Source organism: Cynocephalus volans, chromosome 2, assembly GCF_027409185.1.
Source record: "Cynocephalus volans isolate mCynVol1 chromosome 2, mCynVol1.pri, whole genome shotgun sequence".
In the NCBI taxonomy this organism is placed as follows: domain Eukaryota; kingdom Metazoa; phylum Chordata; class Mammalia; order Dermoptera; family Cynocephalidae; genus Cynocephalus; species Cynocephalus volans.
Genome location: NC_084461.1, coordinates 224,196,688 through 224,216,157, shown reverse-complemented (window position 1 = coordinate 224,216,157; position 19,470 = coordinate 224,196,688). Strand labels below are relative to the sequence as shown.

General features: G+C 41.2%; 1 protein-coding gene across 5 annotated transcripts in view; it reads left to right on the top strand.

Moving 5' to 3' along the window:
- LOC134366973 (WASH complex subunit 2A-like) overlaps positions 1-19,470 on the top strand; it is a 55,150-nt gene that overhangs the window by 34,245 nt on the left and 1,435 nt on the right. For 2 of the 5 annotated variants that reach the window (XM_063083614.1, XM_063083623.1), the window contains 10 exons: positions 1,922-2,024; positions 5,391-5,540; positions 7,458-7,640; positions 12,153-12,281; positions 12,408-12,488; positions 13,105-13,221; positions 14,200-14,262; positions 14,620-14,832; positions 17,250-17,870; positions 18,697-18,874. In XM_063083614.1, coding sequence (XP_062939684.1) covers positions 1,922-2,024; positions 5,391-5,540; positions 7,458-7,640; positions 12,153-12,281; positions 12,408-12,488; positions 13,105-13,221; positions 14,200-14,262; positions 14,620-14,832; positions 17,250-17,870; positions 18,697-18,874 — 1,838 coding nt within the window. The remainder of the gene's footprint in view (positions 1-1,921; positions 2,025-5,390; positions 5,541-7,457; positions 7,641-12,152; positions 12,282-12,407; positions 12,489-13,104; positions 13,222-14,199; positions 14,263-14,619; positions 14,833-17,249; positions 17,871-18,696; positions 18,875-19,470) is intronic. The other 3 variants (XM_063083596.1, XM_063083587.1, XM_063083605.1) reach the window with 2 other exon arrangements.

The following is a 19,470-nucleotide window of genomic DNA, read 5'->3' as shown; positions in this document are numbered from 1 at the left end:
GGATGTGTCTTTGGCCTTTGAGAATACAGGCTCTGGAATCCCACTACCTGATATTAAATTCAGGCCCTGCCAGTTCCTGCCTGAATAACGTTGAGCAAGTCAACTTCTCTGTGCCCCAGTTTCCTCATCCATTATACAAAAATGGTAATAGTACTTCTCTCATAGGATTGTTGAGAGGATTAGGTGAAACCCAAATGTGAAATGCTTAGCACACAGCTGGCAGGTTGTCAGCACTCACACATGACGTTCATCATCATGAGTGCAGGGCAGCTCCTCATTCCTTTGTTTTTGTTGCTCTCTCTCTTGGAACACTCTTCTTCCTGTCTTACCTGGCCAGCTTCTTTCAAGACTCAGTGTAAGTGCTATCTTTGAAGGACCCCCTAACCCAGACAGGTGACAAAGAGAAGCGATGGTGGGAGTCTTGAGCAGGCTCCGCTCCACCTGAGTCGTGTGCCTCCTCTGTGGCTCCACTTGCTGCAGTAGAGCATGTTCTACACTGTATAGAAGAAGTTACCTGTTTGCCTGTGTGCTCCCTGCCCCACGGTTGTCAGTTAAGTTTAGCAACCTGAAACTTGTCTCATTTGTAGGTCCTGGTATCAGCCATGCACAATTCCTGGCTCTCAGTAACACTTTCTCTGCTTCAGACTCATTCCACCTGCAATTGTTCCTAAAGCTGTCTGTAGAATTTTGTGTATGGGAAATAATTCATAGCTCTCATCAGATCTCAAAGGAAGCTCTACACAGTAATAAGAGCAGTAAGGGCGAGGAGGTGAAGGAAGTGGGACCCTCATACTATTCTGGTGGGAATGTACCATGGTGCAGCCACTCTGGAAAACAGTGTGACATTTCCTCAAAATGGTAAGCATAGGGTTACCATGTGACCCAGTAATTCCGCTTCTAGGTATATACCTAAGAGAAATGAGGACATTTGTTTATACAAAAACTTATGCATGGATGTTCATTATAGCGTTATTCATAGTAGCCAAACAGTGGAAACAGCCCAAATGTCCATCAATTGATGACTAGATAAAAAAAAGTTGTGTAACTGTACAATGTACTGTTATGCAGCGATAAGAAGGAATAAAGTACTGATACATGCCAGAATGTGAATGAACCTAGAAAATACCATGTTAATTGAAAGAAGCCATTACAAAAAAACCACATATTGTATGATTCCATTTATATGAAATGTCCAGAATAGGTAAATCTGTAGAGACAGGAAGTAGATTAGTGGTTGCCATGGGCTGAAGGCAGGGGAGACTGGGGAGTGACTGCTGATGTGCATGGAGTTTCTTTTTAGGGTGATGAAGATGTTGTGAACTTAGATTGTGGTGATAGTTGCACAACTCTGAATAAACTAAAAATCACTGAGGTGTACACTTTAAAAGGGTTAATTTTGTGGTATGTAAATTATGTCTCAATAAAGCTACTATGAAAAAAAAAATAGAAGCTAGGCCACAGGGTTACATCCCAAAGCTGGCCCTGGTCCTGTGATCTCTTTTGGCAGCTATCTTCCTGACACTCTGGAAATAGGCACATCCACTCTCTGTTTCTTCCTGTGCTGAGGCAAGTGGTGAGAGAGAATGCTGTGCTTGTGAATGCTAAGAGTGTGTATGCCTTGGCAGAGCTGACAGCTGGTGCACCTGCTCTGAGTGGAAAGTAATTGAAAAGGGGTGAGGTGAGGACGGCCCTGGCTCTTCTATGTGAGGGTGAGGCACAGAGACTGGTGATGTGCTGGAAACAGTTTCACCTACTTCAGAGGTTTTTGCTGTTTGCTTTCAACTGTGTGAGGTCAACAGATGACTCAGGTGTTTTGGTGGTAGGTGGGTTCCTGTAGGTATAGTCTAGAAGGAATATTGTTTTTGCTTTTGTTTTTTAAAAATCACTTGCCTTTAATTTGACCTTTTGTTTGTCTGTACAGCCAAAAGAAGACCCAGAGGGCATCCCTCCTCTTCGAAGACGATGTTGATAGTGGAAGCTCTCTGTTTGGCTCTCCTCCCACATCTGTTCCTCCCGCAGCAATGGTATTCTTCATCTCTTAGGCCCAGGAAACATCCTGCAGGTTATGCTACAGGAATAGTGGTACCTCCCTGAGTAAGCTCTTAAAACCTGACCTTGGAGGCCAAGTCTTAATGGGTAAACTTGTTTGCCTCGTTTTAGAAAGATATCCTCTGGTTGGTGCTGTTCTGCCGATGAAGCACACGTGCAGAGCCCAGAGAGGAGGACTCCTCCATATCATACAGCCCGTTCAGTGTCAGCCGTAGGGATGAGAAACTGAGTCTCAGGGAAGACTTAGCCCCGATGGCATGGAATTCTGCTAATGTTAGACTAGGCCTGTTAAGGTACAAATTATTCCTTTTAGCAGCTCATCCCCCACCCCCCAGCTTGATGAAAACCCTGCCGTGCCAAATCCCTGAAGTGTGTACAACCCTAGGGACATTGCTCCTCCTTGGGGGTGCAGGTAAGGAGGATAGAGCAGTAGAAGAGCCTTGGACTTCCTGGTTTCTAGAGGCTGACACTGGGTTTTACTTCCATACCTCCTAGATATTTTTTGTTTGTTTGTTTGTTTTGGTGGCTAGCCTGTAGGGGATCTTCCTTGGTGTTATCAACACCATGCTCTAACAACTGAGCTAACCAGCCAGGCCTAGGTATTTTTTGCTTAAAGTTTATTTTTAATTCCAGGGTAATGTATGAATGCCTTTTAAAAAAAGGTTTAGGAAGTGCATAGAGAGTATAAAGTCCCTATTCCATACCATTGCCTAGATGTAGTCATTGGTAACAATGTGTTATCAGTCCTTTCAGAACTATTTCTGAGCATTTTCATTTATTTTTTAAATTTAAATGGGATCACATAATACATTTTTAGACATCTTTTTTTTTGTCCTTCAGCATGTTTTTCATTCTGCAGGTTCTACCTGTTCTTTTTCTCCACTATATAGTATCCTATAGTGTAACTGTAGAGGGACCTGTGTGACCATTTCTCCATCGACTGAGTAATCAATCAGTCACCGTTTCCTACCAGTTTTATGTCAAAAATGATTCTTCCCATCCCTACGGCCTGGTCATCTTTAGCCTTGACTGTGGAGATAATTTCTTGCCTGGCCCCCTGTGCATGTTCTTTTTCCTCATCTGCTGTCCTTGCTGTTGTTGTAGTTCTCTTCTTGAAGACACGCCTGGTCCTTGCATCCCCGTGTCCACATGCTTTAGCTTAACCTCCAGTGTCACCTATGATCCTGTTCACACTCAGCTCATCTTTTTCACCTGCCTTTGCACTGTGCTCTACTTCTCTGTGCTCTGGGTGGCTCATCCGGTCCCAGAATAGTCCAGGGGAGGTTGTGGCCTCTTTTGTGTGGAAAATTCTTCATCTTTCGAGACTTAGGGCAGATGTTAACTTGTCTTATCACAGCTTCCCAGTGTAGGCTGCACATGTCAGTTAATGAGTTTGTGACACTTTCCTTGCCTCCTTCCTGTTAAGGGGGCTGCACAGTTTGTGCTGGACTCTGTCAGCCCTGGGAAAGCTTGCTGCCTGCCCTGGCCCTGGGCGCCTTGCTGCTGCTTCTGAGGGGCTCAGATTCCTTTCCTTGAGCATTGTGCTTACACCTCACTAAAGAGGACATCTAGTGGCTCCACGGTTTAAAGAGTCAGGAGATCTGATTGGTTTTTATAAATAACATACTAGAAGATAGGTGAGCAAGAATTTAATGAACTTCAAAGACTCTGGAAATGTAAAACTTCTTTCAACCTATGCTAATTATGATTGTTAAATAAAACAAAAGGTCAAGATGTACATTTAAGTAGCTGAATAGCCCGCACACATGTGTTTTGCCATTTATGAACTATCAGCACCGTTAGATAATAGTAGATAAAAGGTTTTTTGTTTAGAGATCCTGGAATATTTTAAAGAAAGTTAAATGTGAGTTGGCCATAAGCCTATCAAGAAAATAAATTTCATGACAAAGATGAGGAGTCAGCTTATCTTCAGGGAGGTTTTTAAAACTAGGACTTTGGATGGCATTTTCCTTGGTTTAAAGACGTTAGTTACATGAAGGGAAAATATGTTTTTGCTGAACTTAAGTCTCTTATCTACTTGATCAGCGTGAGTTGAAATTTTATGTAGTTTTCGGTGGGTCCAGCATGTTCGACAAAAATATTTTCCCTTAATCACTTCGGCGTTGACTTATATGTTCTGAAGTTCTTTGTGAGCTTCCAGTCTTCTTTTATTTCAAGTTTAAGTGATTTTGCATTTTAAGGATCTATTCCTAACAATAACTGACTTCTCCCTTCTCCATTCATATCTCATTCATCACTTTTTTCTGTCATATTTAGTAAAATCCTTTAGTTTTCCAAATCTGCCTTCTTGATTTAGGCATTGCGTAATTTGATTTAGGCATTGCTTCAAAGCTTATTTCCTGATATCATCTAGTCTAGTTAGTATGATAAAGTTTGTTTTTTCTTAAGAATTTGTTGATAAGTCACCTGCCCCAAGAATGCCAATTTCTCTAGGTAAGTCACATAATCTCAGTTTTCTAATCCCTAGAATCTCTGGCACCCAGATAAGGAAGAGGTAAGAAATGGGCCAGAGTACTTGCAAACTTGCACTGAGCACCTGCTTGGTATGAAACGGCGTGGCTGGCTGTGTAAATACACTGTATGGTCCTTTCCAGTAAATGGGCAAACAGATGTGTGCTAGCTGTTCACTTAAATTAGGAAGAAAGTAAAGTAAGGACCAGGTAGAGATAAAAAATAATATGATTATTCAACAAAGCAACTGATCCTTACTGAAGAGGACAGGAGCACCTTTTTGGGTGACATCTGAGCTGGGCCTTGCTGGGGAGATGAGGAGGATTTGCTTCTGCAGACAGTGAGGGGAGCAGATATGGAAGTGTGTATGTTTGCAGTATGTTTCAGGACTAGTGAGGAATGCTAAGGTGCAGGTGAAAAGAGGGACATACTGGGGTGTCTGTTGATTGTCATTTGCTTAATGCAGAGTGCAGGCTTGGGGCAGGAGATGAAGTAATTGGCAGGTATTTTAATTTTATCAAGACAATTCTGGATGATATTGTGTAGTTGGAGGAAGGCAGAGAGAGACTTATGATTATCTGGTGGCAGAGGTAAGGACCTGTGCAAGGGCAGCATGGGAGGGACAAACACAGGGGACAGATGCAGAAGACGTGCTGTGGTGGCAGAAACTGTGATGTGCCCTGTCTGCAAGTCTAAGGTAGCAGTGTCTGTTGCTCCTCCCTGTTGATGCCACCTTCACCATCCTGTCCTCTTCGCCACTACCACATCTAGCTGGTCCCCTAAGCTGGCTCCGGCTTGTTCTGTATGTTGCCAGGCTGGTCTGCCACACTTTTTATTGTTGTGGGTGTCATTTACTCTTCTTTTGGTAGAAAAAAGAGACTGTCCCTGAAGTACCACCTTTGCTGTTCAGCGACAACGAAGAGAAGGAGGCACAATTTGGAGTGAAACCTGTGGATAAGAAGGTTGAGAGTCCCAAAGAGTCTTCAGAATTTGGGAGAACTGACATGGAGTCAGAAAAGGTGGCCTTTTTTCTCTTGTATATTCTAATATGTTTGTCTCTCATGTGTTGTTGTAACACAGATGAACACACAAATCTTTACGTTTTTCTACCACAAAAAATAAATGGCTCACTTGTAGAAAGACTTGAAACACTGACAGTACGCGGTAGACGATCTGTGCGCCCACCGTTCAGGGAAGCCTTTCTCATTGCCCTTCCTTCTGGCCTCTCCTCTAGGTACACGTGCGCCACAGTGGTGTGTGTGCTTCCTGGTTTCTTTGTTACTGTCATGGTGACTTATATATCTTATTTTTTCCAATCACTTTAAGGCCATGGGTCCCTTCCTCCTATCAAGTGACAGGACAGGTAGAACCCCGACACACACAAGTTGCTCATAAGCTAGAAAGAACTTGTAAACCACAGAGATAACACAAATATATAATCCACTGGGAATGGATTAGCAAAATTTTATACATTTTACCTTTATTTCTGTGTATTTGCTCGTTCCGATTTGTTCTGTTCTCCGTAGCATTCCTGTTATCCTTGGTTCTCCTCTAGTTTCCACCTGTGCCTGAATAAAATGTCAGTTTTAAGAAGATTTTAGTTTACCATTCTTTTATGGTTAGTTGATGTTGACTATGAGTTACAGAGTAGAGTGGAATTCATCTTCTTCTTAAGCCCCAGCTGTCTCCCCACAAATGGCCTGTCATCTCTCACTGGAGGCCTGTGGTTAATCTTGCTGGCCATGTCTGGTCAACCATGGATGCTGGCTTCCCATTTGTGGCTGCCTTCGGGCTCTGTTGACCACTTTGTTTCCCCAAACTTTGCTTGTACTCTGTGTGTCAACTGCTTAGGTTTAATCTCTCTCCCAGGGCTGACGTGAAGAACGTGCATTCACTGTCCCTGTTGAGCCTACTTGGAACTATCATGCCAAAGTGTTGTATTTGTACCTGGGCCACAGTGTGAGGTTCTCTTCCCAGAGGCTGTGTGTGGGCCTGGGTCACCCCAGTCCTAGCTCATTGCACACTTGATTCTCGCTGCTTGTCCTGCTACCCTCTCCCTCACTGCAGTATAACCTCCTTGAGGATTGGGACCGGGTTTGTTTTGTTCCACCATTGTATCTTTAGCACTTAGCACGTTACCTTTCACATAGTAGGCACTATATTATAAATTACATATTTCTTCAAAGATGCATACTTTTTTGGGATGGGGGGGTGCAGCTGGCTGGTACAGGGATAGAACCCTGGACCTTGGTGTTATCAGCACCACATTCTAACCAGCTGAGCTAAGGGCCAGCCCTAAAGGTGCATACTTTTTCACAGTTTAAACACTCTGAAATTGGGATGGACCTCACAATCAATGGCATGTTTAATTGGGAGTTGTTTTTCTTTCTTAGTGGTACATGCAGTAATGGTTCTTACGATCAGTGGCATCTTACTTGAAATGTGGTACTGGTCGAATGAGTAAATACTGCATTTTAGGATTATTTTAATTGCATATACAATGTAATAAGCCTTCTACAATTTGAGTGTCTGATTTTGCTGATTAGGTTTTCTTTTGGGACTTTTGTATTACTTAAATACTAGGAAATATATGATCCACTACCAATGATTGGCATTTGTGTTATCTCGTTGTTTTAGAAGTTCGGGGTTATAACTGCCCTATAACTCAGTAGGAGGGAGGGAGCTATGGCCTTAAACTGATTGGGAAATTTATTTTGGGCTATGGATTATTTGTACAAGATTCGCTATTAGAGCAGCCAATGAGGAATTGACCTCAGTGTTCGGTTACTTGGGAGTAGATGTGATTAGCTGTATGTAGTTCCCTGAATCATGCAGATGTGGCAGTTGCTGAATTAATGAGGAGCTTGGGAGGCCCCATGATAGGATTTGTTTTTCCAGGTATTACTTATTTTTCCCCTCATTATTTCCATTTTCAGAAAGGACTTTTGTCCATATCTGCTCAGGAAGCAGTCAAGCATTCTGACTTATTGTCTTCATCATGCCCAATGGACAAAGGAACCAAGGGCAGAAGCAAAACTGTTCTTAGCTTGTTTGACGAGGAAGAGGATAAAACAGAAGATCAAAACAGCATCCCAGCTCCAATGAAAGAAGCAGGAAAGGTGAGCCAAAAGCAGTAAAAGTTCAAGTCTCTAGATGAGATAAAAGAATCTCATTTTATTATGCCGTTTCTGTCATGTGAGTTACTGAAGGAGTCTTCACCTTCAGTGCAGAGCGTAAACGGTTCTTTCTAGTCATTTAGATATTTGGGGATCAGCATCCATGACTCTTACCTCAGATAGTGCTGTTGAATAGGGGATTAGAATTTCTAAATCTGCTGGGATTTACACACCACATTGTTCCTCCTAGCAAACCTTTGCCCCTTGGCCAGTTATGAGGTAAGAGCAACAGAAAAGGAAAATGAGGCCAGATCTGTGCACTTAAGTATTTCTAGCGTTAAATTTTAGAAATTTGTGTTGTAGTTAGACCTTCTATGTTTATCAGGCGTTAGCAAACTCTTTCTGTAGAAGGCCATATAGTGACTATTTTAGCCTTTGCAGACCATATGGGCTCTCTTGTAGCTGTTCAGCTCTGCCATTGGTAGCGTGAAAACAGCCCTAGAAAATAAAAAAGGAAAATGAATGGGCATGACTGTGTTTTAATACATTTTATTAATAAATATAGGTGATAGTCACTTTGTGAGGCTACTATTACCCTGATATTAAAACTAGACAGAGACTTCACAAGAAAACTACAAACCAATATTCTTTATGAATATAGATGCCAAAATTCTCAACAAAATTTTAGTAAACCCAATCCAGGAAAATATAAAAAGGATTATACATCACAACAAGTGGGATTTATCCCAGGAATGCAAGATTGGTTGAACGTCTGAAAATCAATAAATATAATATAACTACATCAATAAAATACTAGCTAAAAAGCGTATGATCATTTCAACAGATGCAGAGAAAGCATTTGATTAAATGCAAACCCTTTCATGAATAGAAACACTCAACAAATTAGGCATAGAAGGGAACTTCCCCAAGTTGGTAAAGGACATATATGGAAACCCACAGCTAACATCACACTTAATGATGAAAAACTAGATGCTTTCCCCATAAGATCACGGATAAGACAAGGATGTCCACTCTTGCCGATTCTCGTCGACCTTTTACTGGAGATTCTAGGCAGGGTACTTAGGCAAGAAAATGAAATAAAATGCGTTCAGATTAGAAAGGAAGAAGTGAAGCTATCTCTTTTGCAGATGGCATGATCTTATATATATAGAAAGTTCTAAGGAATTTACAAAAACACTGTTAGAACTAACTGAACAAATTCAGCAAGGTTACAGTATATAAGATTAATATATTAAAATCAGTCATAGTTCAGACTAGTAATGAACAGTCTGAAAGTGAAATGAAGAAATCAATTTAACTTATAGTGGCAACAAAAAGGATAGAATACTCAGGAATAAATTTAACAAGAGAATTTTAAGACTTTACACTGTATTAGTCCATTTGTATTGCTTATAACAGAATACACGGAACTGGGTGATTTATAAGGAAAATGAAATTTATTGGTTACAGTTTCTGAGACTGGGAAGTCCAAAGTCCATCTGATGGTGGTGACAGTGACTCAGGGGTCTCACATTGCAAGATGGTGGAAGCAGAGAGCAAGAGAGAGAGAAAGACAGACAGACTCTCCTCTTCTTTTAAAGCCCTCAGAACCATGCCCCTCTCCACCATTTTTAATCCATTCATTATTGCACAGTCCTATAACCCAATCACCTCTTCAAGGCCCCACCTTACAATTACCATAATAGGAGTTCCCACCCTTTTAACAGTCACAGTGGGGGCTAAGTTTCTAATACATAAAACTTGGGGGATGTATAATTCAAGTTCATTGAATTTGGGGGAGGTATAATTCAATTCACTACATACACTAAAAACTAGAAAATGTTGAAGGAAATTAAAGATCTAAAATAGATGGAAAGACATCTCATGTTCATGTGCTATAAGACTTAATATTGTTAAGATGGTAGTACTGCAAAATTGATCTATAGATCAAATGCAGTCCCTCTCAAAATTCCAGCTTGCTTTTTTGCAGAAGTGGACAAGCTGATCCTAAAATTTTTATGGAAGTACGAGGAACCCAGAATAGCCAGCAGTCTTGAAAAAGAACAAAGTTAGAGGACTCATGTTTGAAAACTTATTTCGAGACAGTGTGGTACTGGCAAAAGGTTAAAGTATATAGAACAGTGAAATGGAATTGAGAGTCCAGAAATAAACCCTCACATTTACAGTAAATTGGTTTTTGACAAGGGTGCAAATATAATTCAATGAGAATAGAATAGTCTGTTCAACCAATGGCATAAGGCACTGTTTATTCACATGCAAAAGAATGAAGTTGGACCCTTACCCCACACTATACACCAAAATAAACTCAGAATAGATCTTAAATGCAAATATAAGAACTAAAACTGTACAATTCCCAGAAGACACTGTAGGAGTAAAGCATGATGTCCTTGGATTAGGCAAAGCCTTCTTAGATATGACACCAAAAGCACGAGTGACAAAAGAGTAAGTAGCCAAATTGGACTTTATTAAAATGAAAAAAATTGTGCTTCAAAGTACACCATCAAGAAAGGAAAAAGACAATCCACAAAATGGGAGAAAATCTTTGCAAGTTATGTATTTGATAAAGGGACTTAGATCCAGAATGTGTAAAAGACTTACAACTCAATAATAAAAAGATAACCTAATTAAGAGATGGGCAAGAGATCTGAATAGACATTTCTCCAAAGAAGATACACAGATGGTCATAAAGCCCATGAAAAGATGCTCAGCATTGTCAGTTATTACGGAAATGCAGATCAAAACCGCAGTGAGATACCACTTCACACCCATCAGGATGGATATAATAAAAAAAAAATAGGAAAGTAACAAATGTTGGTGAGGATGTGTGGAAATTGACACCCTCATTAATTGCTTAGAGAATGTGAAGTGGTACTACCACTCTGGAAAATAGTTTGGCTGTTTCTCAAATTGTTAAAACATAGTGGTACCACATGACCCAGCAGTTCCACTCCTAGGTAGATACCCAAGAGAAATGAAAACATATGTTCATACAAAAACTTGAATGTGAATGTTCCCAGCAACCTTATTTATAATAGCCAAAAGATGGAAACAACTCAAATGTCCATCCACTGATGAATAGATAAAAACAATGTAGTGTTATCCATGCAATGGAATATTGTTTGGCAATAAAAAGAATGAAGTATTGATACGTGCTACAACATGATGAACCTGGAAAACTTGCTAGATGAGAGAAGCCAGTCCACAAAATACCACATACTGCCTGAGTCCATTTATGTGAAATGTCCAGAAGAGGCAAATGCATAAAAGTCAGAAAGTGGGCTAGTGGTTGCCTGGGGCTGGGTGAAGGAGTTGGGCAGGAATGGGAAGTGGCACTAATGGTTTGGGGTTTCTTTTTAGCTTGTGTGGTGTTTGCACAACTTTCTGAATATACTAAAAAATCAGTGAATAACAGGTACACTTTTAATGGGTAAATTTTATCTCAGTAGAGATGTTAAAAAAAACAACCTAAGTTGGCAGGCCATAGATTGCCAAAACTTTTTGTGTATCAAACTGAAGAAATAGTCTGTATTGATTTCTACAAAAAACATTTTATGCCTTTTTTCTTTACACCAGTAGTATAACCCTATTTATAAATGAGCTATACACAGTGATGAATGTATGAATAATTTTCGATATTTTCTCCCAGTCTATATTACTATATATGATTTTGTACTGTTTTTCCATGATTCTGAAATTTTTAACTTTAGTTGCTATGCTAAGCTGGTTTTTATGTGTTAACAGTGATAATTTATTATTAGTTAATTGTTAATGTGCTTTATTTAATCACAAGGGGGGATAATTGTTTTAATCTGTGCTTATGATGCTATAGAACAACTAGGGATGAATTTTAGAATGTGAGGTGTGGCGCATTTTATTATCAAACCAAGTAATGTTAATAGTAACCTTTAACTGTGAGATATCCTAGCAGACAAAAAAAGAACTCATTTGCAGTCTGAAGGTAGTGGGATAGAAGTGATTGACAGGTATTGGGGAAGGCTTGCTAGTCACACCTGTGATATGTCTTTGGACTGGGATGCTGACTGGTTAAGGATACACACATGGCCAGTTCGTGTAGTTTCTGGGATTAAGTCAGCTGCTGTTTCTTCTTCTCTTTGGGAATGAGATAGAGAGAACTCATGTAATTTTATGTATTTTTATCCCCAAAGTGTTTTTCATTATGGAACTATTGGATTTTTTTTTTTTTTTATAGAAAGTTCAGACACTATACAAAGGTTGAAAGGTAATCTTTCCATATTATGTATATGTTAAGTGTATTTATGAACAGATTCTCCACTATTTTTGGTAGCTCCATAGTATTCCATTGTGTGAATGTGTTGTTCTCCCACTGATGGGCAGTTAAGCCGTGGCCAGCCTTTTGCCAATGTAAATGGTTGTAGGAGATATCTTTATTGTGTTCACTTTTGCACATATATGGTTTCCTTGAGACTAATCCGTAGATGTCTAATGACATGTGACCTTCCCTCTTTTCATCAGGGTCCCGATCCTGATGCGCGCCCCAAGAGCACAGGTGTCTTTCAGGATGAAGAGCTCCTTTTCAGCCACAAGCTTCAAAAGGACAATGATCCAGATGTTGACCTTTTTGCTGGCACCAAAAAAACGAGGGTCAGTTCCAAATGGTTCCCCACATCGTGGCTTTGTTATTGTGTTAGATGCTGTCTCAACAGCTTACCTAGCTGCCTTTGTAAATTGTTTTTCAGCGACATTGAACTTGAGTGTTGTCTGTTCTAGTTGTCAGAGCCACGTGTTGGGAGCCTGTTTGGGGATGATGAAGATGGTGATCTTTTCACCTCTGCCAAGTCCCCGCCTTCGGTACCAGCCTTTTGTTCTCAACACTGGGGGGTGTGGGAAAGCTTCTGGGGAAGGAGATTAATGTCCGGTTATACGAGAAAGGAAAATTCAGAGCGTTGTGGCACTACTAGTAAATGAATGGCAAATAACGTGCTTGTGGGATGCTACTCTCAGTTTGTGTTTTTCCCCATCTCACGTTCCCTGATGTTAGAATGTTAGTTGACCCAGGCTCTCTGACTATACTACACATTTGTTTGATTTTTAAATGGCTTATTGAGAGACTGTTGTAATCATCAATGTAATGACTACATATTCATCATGCCTTTTGTGTGCAAAGCTTTAAGTCTTGGGTTTTAGCTTGTGTGTGTCATTTCTCCCCACCCCGGTAGGTTTTGTCAGTACTCTCTAGTTTCTCTTCCTCATAGACAGGACACCTGAGAAAGCACAGTCTTTACAGTGCAGTTTCTGAAATGTTAGTTCAACCATCTTTTGAGAAAGGACTTTTTTTGTGTGCTGGCTGGTATGGGTGAGAAGGGACTTTTAAAACTCAGAAAGCAGGTTATTTTTTTGCATGAAGATTTTTCTTTAAAATTTCCATGATACTTTACAAACTTTTGGTATTTTTTTTCTTTTGAAGGTGCCAGAAAAAAAGAAAGTAGTGAAAAAAGACTACTCTGTTTCCTCTTTCAAGAAGCATCCTGAATATACTCCAGGTAGCAAAGAAAGAAACACATGGAAACCGGAAACAACTCAGGTTATAGTTGATCTCTTTAAGCACTTTCTGCTCTTATTTCCATCCCAGTGCAGATAAATTCCATTAGCAGACCCAAAGCCATTCAGAGTTCTCTTCATTAAGGAGGAAACAGCAACTAGGGCTACCTCTCTTTCTTCACTGTATTTTTTTATCCTTACACATCTCCCCTTTCCCCACTCCAGAGTCTCATGAATCAGTACTTAATCATTACTATTTTTGGATTCAATTCCAAATTTGATTCCAAGATGGAGTTAAGATAGGGTGAAGAATCTTCCCACTAGAGCTCCCATTTTTCCCTTTGGGCTCCCTTGTAGTAGAATTAAATTAGAATTAAACATAAATTACATCCGGTTTCTTGGTCACCTGTCAGGATTACTTCTTCTGAAACTATGGCCGTTAGGCCTCCCTCCTCAGCAGTCTTCCGAGCACTCTGTGGAGCTCCCTCTGAGCACAGTCCAGGGCTGGAGAGTAGGTGCTGGTTCTGGCTGGCAGGTGTCTCTGGACATCTCACTGAGGCCTTAGTGTCCTGATCTGTGAAGATGAGGCACTTGGACTAGCACGACTCCACTAAGTCTTCACAAGACTCAGATGCTTTTGCTTTTAGAAGCGGTGCATTAGGCTGTGGGTGCATATCTGTGTGCTCCTTGATACTTGCTGTGTTCGATAATCAACGTGGGAGTTTTGCCAGCTGGCCAGGTTTTGGTGCTCTGATGAGCTATAACTCTTATGAATCCTGTTCATCGTCTGTGTCTCCCTCTACTCCATGTACGATCTCACAGCCTTCCACTTACATGACAGAGGAGGAGGCAGAAGTGAAGTAATGTTAGTGAAATGTTGTGAGGCCTTTCCCATGACAGTACTACACAAAGTGACGGCTTTGCTCCATCATAGATTTATTTATGGGCATGAGTATAATCCAAGAGACACTTTTCTTTCTATTTCCCCAATGGATTTTTAACTGAATGTAATTTCATACAGGACTCAACAGGTCTCGCTCCATTTAAAACCAAAGAGCCATCCACTCGGATCTGGAAAATACAAGTAATTATAACACGTCTGGAATCTTCATTGCCTGCCTGTGGCATCTATAAACTTTTTTGGATTTTTACTTTTGTCAGCTGCTGCCAAGCATTTTCTCATCTCTTCCCCTCCCCACCCCCCACTTAGTTTTTTGCTTCTCATATGCTGTGTCTTTAACATCTTTTCTTTGATCCCAGTGGTGGGCACAGATGTATGATGCTCTCTTTTAATTCTGAGACTAGGCCAGGTGATTTTTCTACATTTCTTTTCTCCTCTTGTATTATACATTGTGTATACTGAGTCTTGTCATGTGTCACAATAATGATAATAAACTGCTGTGCTTAAGAACAAATACAGAATTTCATTTTTCTTCTTTAGGCAAATTTAGCGATTAACCCAGTGGCCTTGCTGCCTACAGCAGCTCCCCAGATCTCTGGAGTGAAGCCTGTTTCACCAGTATTAACTTTTCCTTCACTTGACCCCGGAAGGAGCCACTGTCTGGAAAGTATTCCTGCTCTTCCTGGGATTGGGGAGACTGGTGTGAGTTTCGATCTTCCGGCTCAGGCAGACACCTTACACAGTGCAAACAAGGTGATGAGATCATCTTTGCTTTCTTCTTTTTTTTTTTTAAACCAGAACAATGTATGTGCTTTTCTGTAGTTATCAGTTATACACAGCAGTCAAAATCTGATACCCCATTTGGAGGAGGTGCCTCATCCTTCCTTAGGCCTCTGTCCCTCCACATTCTCTCCACCTCCCTAGTTCCGCATCTGCTTTTTCATTGCCTCACTTGTTGCATTTACATTTTGCTCAGCAGCCACAGTGAAGTCCCACGCCTCAGCTGGCATCTGCCACCTCCAGGCTCTCCCCCACTGCCACACGGGGGTCTTCTAACCATAGGGTGGATTGTGCCCCTCCTTCTGGCTCCTCACTGCCCAGATGAGAACATTCAAGCTCCTAGGGGTTGTGTGAAAGCCCTTTACAATCAGTGCCAACCCACACTTCCAGCTTTCCCACTCATCATGCCACACTGGCAGCCTGAATTGTGGTCATTCTGGGCACCATTCCCTGAGCACACATGCTCCATCCTGCTGCTGCCTGTCGCCTCCTGCTGCTCCCTCACGGGGAATGCTCTTCCCCACCGACAGCTCTGCTCAGACATCCCCTCATCCCCCTGTGCCCTGGGCTCCCTCCAAGAGCCCGTGGCAGTGACTCCAGCTAGTACAGCTACACTGCGCTGTATCACAGGGTCTCCTGATGGACTGTGAACTCCGAGGTTTTCATTTTAGTTTGTTTTCTTGTTTCTTTTCTTTGTTTTCTTTTTCTAGTAACACAGAAACGTATTATGATGAACTCTTAAAAACAAAAATGTTCTTAACTATCTGATTTAGAAAATTCAGAACTGTCATAAGAGGAGAAATGCAGAAAATACAGGAAGAAAACTTAGATCAGAATGAGAAATGAGTTTTGAGCTTGATTTCAATCTCTCATAACAAAGTCTGCTAAAGAAAATGATAGTTATGTATTTAACAAGTTACACAACATATATAGATTATTATACCCTAAAAGAATTATGTAAAGTTACTGTTTGATTAAAATATTTACAGCAATGGTGCTTTATAGACTGCTTAATAGCTTTTTTTTTTTTTTTTTTTTTGATTCTCTAAAAAAACCAACAAAATTTGAAAACCTTTTCTTGGTCAGTCTCTCTAGACTGACCAAGAAAAAGAGAAGACAGAAATTACTAAAATCAGAAATAAAGCAGGGGCATGGTAGAGCAGTTGGTTCTATTACGCTGGAGTGGGCTTTGATGAGAGAGACCTCCTCTTCTTTTTCTGGTCTCTGCTGATGACTCTTCTTGTGTCACTGCAGTCAGGTGTCTGGCAGGCCACCTGCATGGTAGCTGTGGCTACTGCTGTGGGGTCGAGCCACTTTTGTGGTAGCTGTGGCTATGGCAGTGGCTGTGGTGGGTCACCTGTGAAGAAGTAGTGTTTTCGATGTGCTCCTTGCCTGCATCATCCAGTAGAGGGGGCTGCCCTTGGCTCCTGCCTTAGGACCCAGGGCGTGCTCTGTTTCTTGCCTGCATTGTCTGGGACTTGTTTTCTTGTTTCTGTTCAATCTCCCTTCTCTGGGAGTCTTAGCTGATCTCCAAGTTAGACCTAGGATGACAAAATCCTGGCAAATACATTCATTTCAAGTATTTCCAAACTTGTTTTCCCTATGCATAAAACAAGTTTTTCCTTTTGTTATAGTTTTGGTTAGCTTTTGTGTGTGTGTGTGTGAATGTGTGTGTGAAATTTGTTTGAAGTAGGCAAACACAGTCATGTTTTTTTTGCCCAAAGTGGGTTGTACCTTGTCACACTCTACTTGATTGTATATTTTGGAAAATGTCACAAATCATTGCTATTAAGTGACTCATGTTTCGAGGTTATATTAAAGGTTCTGATTTCTAAGCCTTACTTTTTGCATGAAATATTTGAGTTTGCTGTTGTTGACTTGAAGAAAACAGCGCCTTAGATTACTTCTCTGTCTTCGTTGTCTTATATCTCCCTACTCCTGGACCCTGAATTTAGACTAGCCCCCCTAATAAAGGTTAGTACCAGAATTCCCCCTGATTCTTCCTCATTTTGAAAGATATCCGCTTTTAAATTGAGGACTGAGTAGGGGCCAGGGAGTGTTGGGGGGACAGAGAGCACCAACATGCCTACTTTCTGGGGTTCTGGCAACAGGTGAAGCTTTTTGTGTGAAGCTGAACTGAAACTGCCCTCAAAAGATTCAAAAGTGGAGAGCACTAAAAGATTAAGAAGGACTTAGTCTTGAAGTATTAGGAGCTATTAACCTCCTTCTTAAGAAATCTTTAAGAAATTTCCTCTTCTGTATCTTAGATAATATCTTGATTGAAATAGACTAGATAACTTTACAGTATTTTGAGTCACTGATTCTTTTTTATGTTAACTGTGAACATTTTTTATTTATCATCAATCAGCATGTGGTTTTTGCCATTGCAGAGCCGTGTCAAAGTGAGAGGAAAGCGCAGACCACAGACCCGTGCAGCTAGGCGGCTGGCTGCTCAGGAGTCCAGTGAGGCTGAGGACATAAGTGTCCCTAGAGGACCCATTGCACAATTGGCAGATGGTGCCATTTCACCAAATGGCAGTCAGCCACAGTCCAGTGTAGCCAGTGGAGAAGACAGCTTTGGGGAGGCCACTGCAGCTGCTGGAACACCTTGGGAAGGTGGTCCCATGCCTGGAGTGCACAGAAGCCCTTTTGCAAAATCTCTGGGTCAACCCAGAGGTGAGACTGACCTTTTTGATTCTGGGGACATCTTTTCCAAGGGCACTGGACCTCAGTCCATGGACAGAACAAAAGCCAAGGCAAAGGCAGCAGAGACCTCAGCCAACCCGCCAGGGGGAAGTAACGAGAAGAGCCCCATGTTTCCTGCTCCAGCTGAGGCAGGCAGCGATGATGATCTCTTTCAGACTGTTAAGCCAAAACCAGCAAGGAAAACAAACCCCTTTCCTCTCCTGGAAGATGAGGACGATCTCTTTACAAATCAGAAAGGCAAGAAGAACGAGTCAAAATCCAACAGTCAGCAGGATGTCATTTCAAAAACACAGGACATTTTCGAGGTAACAGAGCATAACACCACATTTTTGTGCCTGGTTTTATGTTAAGAAAAATATCTGTTTGGCTCATTGGAGCCATAGATTGTGTTGAGCTTGTTTCATGTATGCCCGCTATCTACTTAGTAATTATAATTTGGCTCTCCTATTAATAACTCTGGAATTTACTCAAGTGGTTTTTTGTTTTGTTTCATGTTGGGGGTAGTTCTTGGCTGGTCATAATCATTGATACAGGTCTTGATTTTTATAGCTTTTGTAGTTTTGATTTTTTAATTTTTGTAGAATGTTGCTGTAGTCAGTTTCCTTGGCATGCTACACTGTGACATGTTTAAAGCTATATTGGTCCAGCTTTAGTGTTTAGCCTTTGATTCTGGGAAAGTGGGCCCTGGCTGGAGCTGACAATTTGACTCTGGCAGTAGGGCTTCAGTGGCATTTGCTTGGGCAGATGCTTATTGAGCATCTGGGCAGGCACAAGGCGAACTAGGACAAGTGATCTCCCCAGAGTTCTCAGGGAGGGAAGTCAAATACAAACCAGTTGACAGATAATTAAGAGGTTTTCAAGTAGCACTAAACGTCATGAAGAAAATAACCCAGGCCAGAGTGGAGGGCGGGGTGAGAGGCACTCCTTCAGGTAGGCCTGGTATACCAGAAGAATGACAAGGACCAGGCTGTGCAGAGATCTAGGTGCTGCATTCCAGGCAAGAGGGGGCGAGTCATGTGGTTGTTCCTGAACATACTGGCAGTTTGCATTTCCACAACTTGTTGAAGTGTTTTTAGTGGGGGAAAAAAAAATTGATTTAAAATTGTTTTGCTTGTTTTTTGGCTTAACAAGGATGATATATTTGCTACAGAAGCAATTAAACCCTCACAAAGAACAAGAGAGAAAGAGAGAACATTGGAATCCAACTTATTTGATGATAACATTGATATTTTTGCTGACCTGACTGTAAAGCCAAAAGAAAAGTCCAAAAAGAAAGTGGAAGCTAAGTCTATATTTGATGATGATATGGGTAAGTTTGGTTTTCTACATTTGGCCTAGAGATCTGTTACCATTCAGTTACTTGGTATTTCTCCTGCTATCTCTGCCCAGCCCTTTCCTGGAAAATGTTCCCCAGCAGCTTTCCTTTGGCTTGCTCTATAATTCTGAGTTAAGCTGAGGATGGGTGAGTAAATGGACTAGTAATTTTGGCGAAGCAACTTTTTTGTATAATGGACATCAGGGAATTTGAAGGTACCCAAAATTTGACCTTTAAGTATAATTTAACTTTTATCTTAGTGAGCCCCTGTCAACCATTCTGATGTTATGAAAGGAAACTACCCCAGGCAGTATAGTAGGCTGAGGTGGCTGCCTTGGGTGTGATGCAGTTGGTTGAGTCAGATTTCCAGCTGGAGAGTGTATCCGTGGATTAGAGAATCAAGGGCCAGCGCAGAAGGAGAGTAGAACTATACAGGGAAGCAGAATTATAACTCAGACTTTGCATTTCACTGAGATCTTCAGTGTTTATGAAACATGCTTGTCTTCCCTCCATGGTACAACTTCCCACTTTGCTAACGAGAGGGCCAATTCCCTGATAACCCTAAATGTTAGGCCTGTGCTATGTCCTGT